The sequence below is a fragment of the Anopheles cruzii genome, chromosome 2 (genome assembly GCF_943734635.1).
Source record: "Anopheles cruzii chromosome 2, idAnoCruzAS_RS32_06, whole genome shotgun sequence".
NCBI classification, from domain to species: Eukaryota; Metazoa; Arthropoda; class Insecta; order Diptera; family Culicidae; genus Anopheles; species Anopheles cruzii.
The window spans coordinates 24,406,842-24,415,279 of record NC_069144.1 but is presented as its reverse complement, the minus strand read 5'-3'; the positions used below and the strand labels follow the sequence as shown (position 1 = coordinate 24,415,279).

At 54.1% G+C, this 8,438-nt stretch overlaps 3 protein-coding genes across 4 annotated transcripts; 1 reads left to right on the top strand and 2 right to left on the bottom strand.

The window, feature by feature from the left end:
• Nucleotides 1-241: 241 nt before the first annotated feature.
• On the bottom strand, nucleotides 242-2,890 carry LOC128267991 (uncharacterized). Its single transcript, XM_053004974.1, has 5 exons — nucleotides 2,683-2,890; nucleotides 2,258-2,558; nucleotides 1,859-2,082; nucleotides 1,644-1,789; nucleotides 242-1,331 (listed from the first exon to the last, which is right to left on the bottom strand). Exons 1-5 carry the CDS (start codon nucleotides 2,875-2,877, stop codon nucleotides 242-244), a joined length of 1,956 nt encoding a protein of 651 aa, XP_052860934.1. The 5' UTR covers nucleotides 2,878-2,890.
• Nucleotides 2,891-4,306: 1,416 nt separating this feature from the next.
• On the top strand, nucleotides 4,307-5,026 carry LOC128267354 (protein aveugle). 2 transcript variants are annotated; one of them, XM_053004169.1, is made up of 3 exons: nucleotides 4,307-4,426; nucleotides 4,489-4,602; nucleotides 4,663-5,026. In XM_053004169.1, the coding sequence occupies exons 1-3, from the start codon at nucleotides 4,379-4,381 to the stop codon at nucleotides 4,843-4,845; spliced, it is 345 nt and encodes a 114-aa protein (XP_052860129.1). In that variant the 5' UTR covers nucleotides 4,307-4,378; the 3' UTR covers nucleotides 4,846-5,026. The 2 variants fall into 2 exon arrangements, with proteins under 2 accessions (XP_052860129.1, XP_052860131.1); XM_053004171.1 differs by having other exon boundaries at nucleotides 4,379-4,426; nucleotides 4,495-4,602.
• On the bottom strand, nucleotides 4,921-7,453 carry LOC128267353 (uncharacterized). Its single transcript, XM_053004168.1, has 2 exons — nucleotides 6,521-7,453; nucleotides 4,921-6,399 (listed from the first exon to the last, which is right to left on the bottom strand). Exons 1-2 carry the CDS (start codon nucleotides 7,402-7,404, stop codon nucleotides 5,064-5,066), a joined length of 2,220 nt encoding a protein of 739 aa, XP_052860128.1. The 5' UTR covers nucleotides 7,405-7,453; the 3' UTR covers nucleotides 4,921-5,063.
• Nucleotides 7,454-8,438: the final 985 nt, after the last annotated feature.

Below are 8,438 nucleotides of genomic sequence, written 5' to 3'. Positions count from 1 at the left end.
GAGTCAACCTACGAAAATCCCGAACAAGAAAAGGGGAGGGGGGGAAAGATAGATAGTAGCGTCTACAATTCAGTGTTGAGGGCTCGAAGCACTGTGAATCACATACAGGTGGCGCCACTGTACCGTGTGATGTGAGATTTGAATTCCGTTTTCCGTTTAGTTACGGGTGTGTTGTTTGATGAGAAATTCCATTTATTGTGTTTCAAACCTTTCCCCTTCTCTTTCCCCCTCTATCATTGGTCTATCCTTCCTCGGAGTCACTGATGACTTCCGTTTTCAGGTGTTCATCGTCACTGGCCGGCCTTCCGGCCAGGGATCGCCGCCGATGGGTTGCGTCGTGCCGCACGTCCGTGATTCGAATGCGCTGTTCCTGCTGCTGCTGGTCCTCCGGTTCCGGTGCACTGGCGGCGTTCACTTCCGCCAGCAGTGCGTTCAGTTCGTCAAGCGCCTTAAGCACCGCATTGGCCACCGATTTCTCGTTGCTGAACCGTTCCCTCTCCGCCACTAGCCGTGTTTTGGTGATGCCCAGATTTTCGCGAGATACTCCGACCAGCTGACTGAGCAAGGTTTTGAATCCGACGGCCTTCGATGGTCCCCGTAGCCCACAGGGGGTGGTGGCGATCACTCGCGCAGAAGTGGCCGGTGCTGTCTGGAGTATCTTCGCCGCACCCAGCGGGGTGACTCCGCCGCTGGTGACGAGCTTTGGCTGGATGCTGATTTTCGGGAGCCCCGAAACACCGGTCGCCATCGAGACGGCCGACGTAGAGCTGAACAGCTGCGGAGCTTTCGATGCAAGCAGCTGCTGTTGCGGGGCGGACCCATCCTTGGGGCGCGTGTTGACCAAGAACACTTTCATCGGTTGGTTGCCGGCGCCGGATGTAGCCGCACCGACCGACACGATGGGGGGCTGCGTATTGGTTGGCTTGCTGCCTGCGATCGAAACGGTCGGCTTGGTGTAGAGCTGGATCGGTTGCTTGAAGCCGAGGTTGCTGGACGCCTGCGGCTTCAGCAGGAAGTTCGTCGGCACGAGCGATATTTTGCTCTGCGTGGTGGTGGTTGCGGCGGCTCCCGAATTACCGGCCAACGTCGTTATGCTGATGGTGGAGGCGGCCGATGCGGGTATGCCGGTGGACAGCTTTATGTTGCCACCGGTGCCCGTATAGTTGATTATCTTAATCGTTCCAGGAACACTGGACGTCGGCGCTGGAGTGGCCAGCGGTGATCCGGCGTTACCACTGGCAACGGTCGTCGATGGTCCTCCCCCGGCTGCGGTTGACTTTTTCGACTTGTGAACCCGCTTCGTGCGACGTCTCAGTCGCGTCGATCGGTCGCTGGGAAGAGAGAAACGGGAAAGCGGAAAAACAAACATTGCAGCGTCGTCGGAAAAGTCGCTCGCATCCACTGGAACCACCTGTTGTTTACGCGCACGCAATCCCTGACCTAAGAGAAAAGCACGTGGCAAGCCGGTGAGTGCCGGTGAGTGGCGGCACGTGATTTTCGGCGTCGACGCAAAGAGACGACCCGAAACGTTTTCCTCCGTCTGGAAGGGTTTTTCGCGCCTCTGGGTCGGGAAAATGGCACTCAGTTCTGCCTATGCATCTATCATGCAACGCGCAGACGGGCGTAAAATAGAGAATACGTACTTTTCGTCCGCTTCGTCCATGCCGGAACTTTCGTCATCCGTTTCTGAGCCACCGTCGTGCTCAAAGTCCGGATCGTTCGGATCGTCCTCGTCCTCGTCCAGCGGTTCGTCCTTTGGGATGAGCAGGTTCGGTTCCCGCAACTCCACCTGCACAGCGAAAGATAATCAAAAGCCGTCTAGAGAGAACGCTAATTGTCGACGAAAAATTGTTCCGACCTGTTCCGCGTTTTTCAGCAGTTCCTCGGCCCGCAGCTCCTTCTCGTCGTCGCTCACCAGCTCCATCTTTACGTCGATCTGATCCTCGGGCAGTTCCGGCACGTCGCTGGAACCATCCGAGTGGCGCCGGTCACGTGGCCGTGACCGACTCGCGGCACTGGCCGCTGCGTTGTTCAGATGGTTGTTGCCGAAAATCGGGCGCGTCAGTATGTCATCCATGGCAGCTACGATGGTGTAGATTTGGTAGAATATTTAAAACATTCCAAAGGACTCTCAACACAAAAATGAGAGATTAATTCAATTTCAAATAAACATAGGCTATCCATAGAGTAGCAAGGATCATGGAGCTACTCTACTGATAGCGAGGAACAAGCCAATGATTGTAAACCCTTTACTAACCGAAATGTTTCCACGACGTCTCCGATACAACGCCCGTCTCCAGGTCCTTCTTGATGCGGTTATAGAAGCACTTCAAGTTCTTGATACGCGTGTTGATCTCCTCGGTCGACCGGTTGTAGCCATACTCGCGCATCTTCTCCGCCAGCTTTGCGATTACCGGGTGCTTCTTGTGCGTGGTAATGAGCGTCCGCTGGACCTGTGGGTCACCCCACAGTGAAATCAGGAGCTTCGTCTCCTCGGAGTCAAAGTTTGGGTTCCGGCAGTGCGTCTTCTTCAGACCACCGACCGACCCGATCAGCACCTTAGAATAGAGACCGAGTTGCTCATGTTATCTTATGGCAAACATACTTCACACAACGATTCGCTGATTTCACCAGCTTTGGCAGCTCTGAATGTGAATTAAAATAAGGGAATGATGAACACACCTTGTTCGTCGAAACCCACATGTTGTAGGTGGCCCTCGCAGATCCCACTCGCTGGCTTTCGGGTCTGGCCGATAGCGCGCCAGACGGCGGCTGTTGCTGCTGCTGTTTCGCTAGGCGCAGTCGTTGGATTCGCCTTTGCGCTAGAATCGTGTGCCCCAAGCGCAACCGTAGCCCCGCGCCACGCGGAGGAGGCATCCAAATACGGAGGTCCAGCTAAACCACACTACAAACACAGACACACATACACACACACAGGGGCTTTCCCGGCTCAGTTCACTTTGCGTTTTCACTTCTCGGACAATTCAACCGTTCCTTGATTCCTTTTCCACAGGATACGGTGCCCCAGCTTCACCATCAGCCAGATGTCGCGTGCGGTCCTTTTTGCGCCCACTGTCCTGGCCGCTGGTGAGAGAAAAATCGATACCCCTCCGCCCCTCGGTGGATATAGTCCTTGCTCTAGACACGGATTCGCTGCCCTCCGCTCGATGCGTTCGACTCGGTTTGCGTGCGTACGGTGACTATACTGTGTCCCTCGCCCAGGGGTGGTCCATGGCCGTGGGTTTCGCTCCCTCGCAGGCACTGTTCGTATCGCGCGAGGGTTCTTCCGGTCTGCGGCGGTAAACTCGGTGCGCAAGCCACGCATGCGCCTCGTTCTAGCCCTGGAGGGTTGCCGTGGACATCGTCGTCGGCGAGAGAAGTGTGCTGCACTTGTGGCCGGACCTTTTTGGCCGTGGTAAAGAGTTGGGTCCGTGGGTCTGCGAACGCGTCACTCGGAAGGGACAACTACGCGGGTTACGCGAGACTAGGGCATGCGTAGTAGAAGTTGCGTGTTCTGCGTGTGTCTGCGCATGTGCGTGGGCACGAGAGCACTCTGTACATGCCGCGGGAAAAGGCTTAAAGAGAGAATGAGAGCGAACTGGGGTTGTGATAGAAAAAAAAAAAAAAATTGCCAGCAAATAGATCCTGTGGAAAGGACACTCGGCTCGTTTCGGCTAAAAAATATGGTCTTTTGTGGCTTGGCAATTCTTGTTTCTTATTTGGGCGGCTGTCATTACTTAATGTTATGTTATAACTATCTGTAGCTTATCTCATTGTTTTATGCTTAAGCATTGAGAAAGCCTACAAGTTCCTACAAGGAAACACTGCGTCGCAATTGCCGTTGGTCGTCGTGTTTCGTTACCATGGAGTTGCAGGATTCCTAACAATCGGTTGCTCTCGACTTAGTAATGGGCGCCACATAAGCGGTTAAATTGATTTGTGATTCATCCCAAAAGCCCATTAAATCATAATTAGTTCCTAAGTCCATTAAATTATCATCGAAGCAATAAAGCCAGTTTTAGCAATTGTGAAATGTCGGACGCTTAAATCGGACACCGGACAATGGTTGTTTCTTTGGTTATTCAAACACTTTGTTTTACAAAGGGTTTAACTTACTTTCGGTGAGTTTGTCTTCAGGACGGACTAATTTATTTTTTAAATAATCAGAAATCCTTGCCTTGCATTTTTTGTACTATCTCCGTCTCGCTCAGCGCACTTTCATTTTCCAGCCATCTAGCGGCCGGTCGACGAAGCAGCGAACGTAAACAAATTCTGACAGCTCACCAATTCGCAACACAAAAAACGTAAACATTTGCGTTTTCAGAAGTAAATTTTTTTATAGCTTCCTGACTGAAAACACCCAAACGTTGCAAGGAAAATGGTAGAGGAAGTAAATCCCGAAACTGCTCCGGTTGCGAAAACGAAGGTACGTATCGCACAATTCGAATCGTTTTCATCGGGCAATGGCTTACGTTCCGTTTCCTCTAGACGAAGATGGCCCGTCCAAAGCCGGTGTACATGTGGACTGTGGCAGATACGTTGAAGTGGCTCCGGCGGCACTGCAGCGAACGGTGCGCCCAATATCAGGAACTGTTTCAGCGCGTAAGTGGCCCCTTCCGATCACATAGCCAAAATTGACGGCATTCCTTCTCGAACCGGCAGCACGAAATCACCGGGAGAGCGTTGCTTCGCATCACGGACGATTCCCTGTACCGGATGGGCATTCTGGACGAAAAGGATCGAGACGACATACTGCGCGAGATAATCAAGCAGATCCTGAAAACGGACATCATGGAAATACGTGACATGGAACTGATGAACAACGTGTATCAGAACTGCATTTAGCGGGAAAAAGGCTTCCGGAATCTTTGCTTTTACTTTTAGTGCTTTATTTCGCAACTTCAAGATATAATCCATCATCTAAGGTCTTTCACTGGCTTGGTGAAAACGGGGAATGTGATAAATAAGCATGATAAATAGTGAACAAATAAGTTAAACATCATAAATAATAAAAATGGCACAACACAAACGCTGCGTACTGCACCGGGATACACTCCGGGAGCCTAATGATCGTCGTTGTCGCTAATGAGCTCGGCCTTGAGTGCCTCATCCGTGGTGGTGCTCGTGGCCGGCGTCAACTTTGGCGGCCCCGTGGAATTCTGCGACGAGTTGCGGGTCATCATGCGGCGCTTCTTTGGCAGCGTAATGCTGTCTTCGGCAAGCTCAGCGTTCAGTTTCATCAGCGGAGACGGAGTCATTGCTGGTGGTCCCGAATTCTCCGGATGTTTCATTGGCGGTGGCGCAGAAACTTGCGTGGTCGTGGTGGTGGTGATGGGTGGCGGCTTCTCCTTCGGCACTTCCTCGGCCAACTGGCGGCTGACTGCGACTAGCGCTGGCGAGTTGGAAGCCGGCGAAGGAGACGATAGGAGTTCGCGCACATCCGGCGAGCAATCGTTGACCGTCTCCGACGATTTGGTTCGCAGCGGAGGCTCACCGTGCGGCTGAGGCTTTGCTGCCAGCTGGTTGCACGTTGCCGTAGTAGTTTGCTGATCCTGGCGCTGGTGCTTCAGCATGCCGGAGAAAAACGAGCTCATGTTCTGGACCATGCTGACGAACGACCCACCGAACTTGGTTTCAAACTCGAGCCGCTCCTTCTCCAGTGCCAACCGCTCCCGGTTGAGGGCAAGATTTTCGCGCTGAATCGTAACGAGCTGCGTAAGGAGCGTCTTGAAACCGCCGCCGGATCTGCGTTCGCTGCCACCGACGCAACCTGAGAGACCTCCAGCCTTTAGGAATCCTGGCAACCCGCCTATCACCGTCGTCGGTTTCTTCGGCACGTTCACCGCCGGTATGCTGACGATGGGCGCTTTCTGTGTGATCGAGATGGGACCTTTCGCTTGCTGAAGCGGAGCGGGCAGAAGCTTTGGCATCGTCGGTACTTCCGAGGCGGGTGTCAGGATTTGCTTCGTGGTGCCGTCCTTACCGACAGTGTTCACCAGCAGCAGCTTCATCGGAGCGCCCGACGATCCGGCGGCCGTGGTGGCAATGTTCATCGTGGCCTTTCCCGTGCCACCGGCCGCTATGCTGACCGTGGGTTGTGTGAAGATCTGAATCGGAGTGTTCAGGCTGGAAGGGGCGGTCGGTGTCTTGAGCAGGAGGTTTGTAGGAACGACCGAAATTTTGCCCGGTGTCGGCCCGTTCGATGAGCTGGCCGTGATGGTGTTTCCGCTACCGGAGCTGACGGTTTCGATGACCAACCCACTTGGGTTCGGTGTTTTGCCCGTAACCGGATTGCACGGAGGCACGGTGATGCTGCTGCTGCTGCACGCTTTCGGTACCGGTCCGTTGGTTTTCTCTTGCGCTTTCTGCAGAATCTCATCCAGTCCGTCGTTAAACTCACTGTGGACGGGAAGTAAACGAACATTATCAATGATAATATAAAAATGTGATTATTATTGGCTAGGCTTCAATGAAAATCAAAGCGTCATGCAGGCATCAAGCGTGTGAGCCACGCACTTACTTTTCCACGTCGAAATCGCTTCCCTCATCGTCATCTCCCTCCGAATCTTCATCCATTGAATCTTCATCGTCGTCATCGTCGTGCTGCCGCTTTCTCCCATTTGCAGCCCGACCACCACCGTTTCGGCCATTCGCACCGCGAACGGCCACCAAATTGCGGGAACTTCCGGAGGCAGTCTTCGCAGCACCACCGCCGGTATCCTCGGGGAAGTTAGCATCGATCGTAAGCAGATCCTCCGCCCGTATCTCGGTCGCATCGTCGTCGTCGTCACTCATCAGCTCCAGCTTCACCGGAAAGCGGTGCAACTGATCCGGCGAGTCCTGCTCCGGCTGCTGCTTGCTCGAGTCCTCGTCATGCTGCCCCTTGAGCTGCTGCATCAAGTGCGTCCGCTGCGCATTCCCAAACACCGGCCGGCTAATGATCTCATCCATATCGGCGTAGTGCCGCCAGGTCGTTTGGTTGATGATCCCGGCCGCCATGTCCTTCTTGATGCGGTTGTAGAAACACTTCAGGTTCTTGATACGCGTGTTGATCTCCTCCGTCGACCGGTTGTAGTTCTGTTCTCGCATCTTGCGGGCCAACTCCGCAATCACCGGGTGCTTCTTGTGCGTGGTGATGAGCGTCTTCTGGACCTGCGGGTCGCCCCACAGCGAGATCAGCAGCTTCGTTTCCTCGTAGTCAAAGTTCGGATTGCGGCTGTTGATGCGCCGGCCACTGTAGCTACTGTTGAGGATCTTGTTCGTCGAGATCCAGGTTTCGCGCGAACCCACATCGACGGCATCGCCTTGGGAGCGTCGCTTCAGGCTGAGCCGATTGCTCGTTTTAATCGCTCCACCACCACTTCCACCCTCGGCGCCAGACGCCGAAGACATCGATGAAGTCATCTTGTTGGCGCCCCAACACCGAGCCCACCGCGAGCCCCGCGGAACCGGGACAGAAACGCCGACTGGCTAATGTACGTTTTTCTGCGTTGCGTTTCGCTTGCGCACCGCAGGCGACAAGAGAAAAATCGATACCCGCACAAAGTCGAGCGCTTTTCGTGGTGACGCCGCGCCCTTCGGGGGGACTATTTTCACTTTCTTATCACAATCACCAATGCACAGTTTAGGACCGCACTGCACACTGCATCCAGCGGAGTTCCGAAAATGCCGTTCACTGGCGCGGCGTAGAAAGGAGCTAAATTCGATGAGCGTGAATCAAATCGAATCGGGTTAGAAAAGGACAGCACCAGGCTGCGTATGAGCCACGAGCACGCAAAATAAGGATCCTTCCGAGAGCGACGACACAAACTAACTGAACCTAGTAAAGCGAGTCCTGCCGTCGTTCGGAGACCGCGTTCAGCCCGAACGGTTCAGCCGCAGACTGAGCGGCCATTAGCCACCCCTTGCTGGCTGGGCCACCCCTTGCGAGACGGAAACCAAAACACGCCACACGCGGCCTAAAGAGAGAAGACGCAGAAAGAGAGAGAGAGAGAGAGCGAAAGGGGTCCAGTGCTCTCGTACGGGGCCACGGAAAAGCTCCTTTCCGCACCTTTTCCGAGCTAAGCATAATCGAAGCGGTCTGCTGCGTGCTGCTGAGCGGCGTTTTCGACTGCAGCGTTTAGCTCGCGGCGAGAAGAGAGACGCAAACTCGCGCGCACGCAAGAGAGAAAAAGAGAGTGCACGCCCGAGACCGTGCGAGAGTGAGATGGAAATGGCAGAAAACCGAGGAAAAAGGAAAACTAAAATTACGGTTCAGCACGGCCACGGGAAGCGGAAGAAGAATGTCCTGCACGGTCTGAGTCTCGATCGATAAACGCGTTGAGCAAAAAGTGCAGGACCTGTGGTGCAGGACCTTTGCCTTGCGAATGCTTCATCGATACGCTCAGGTTACACTTTAGGCCGTGGTGTTGCTATCATGCGCCAATCTGTTTATCGAA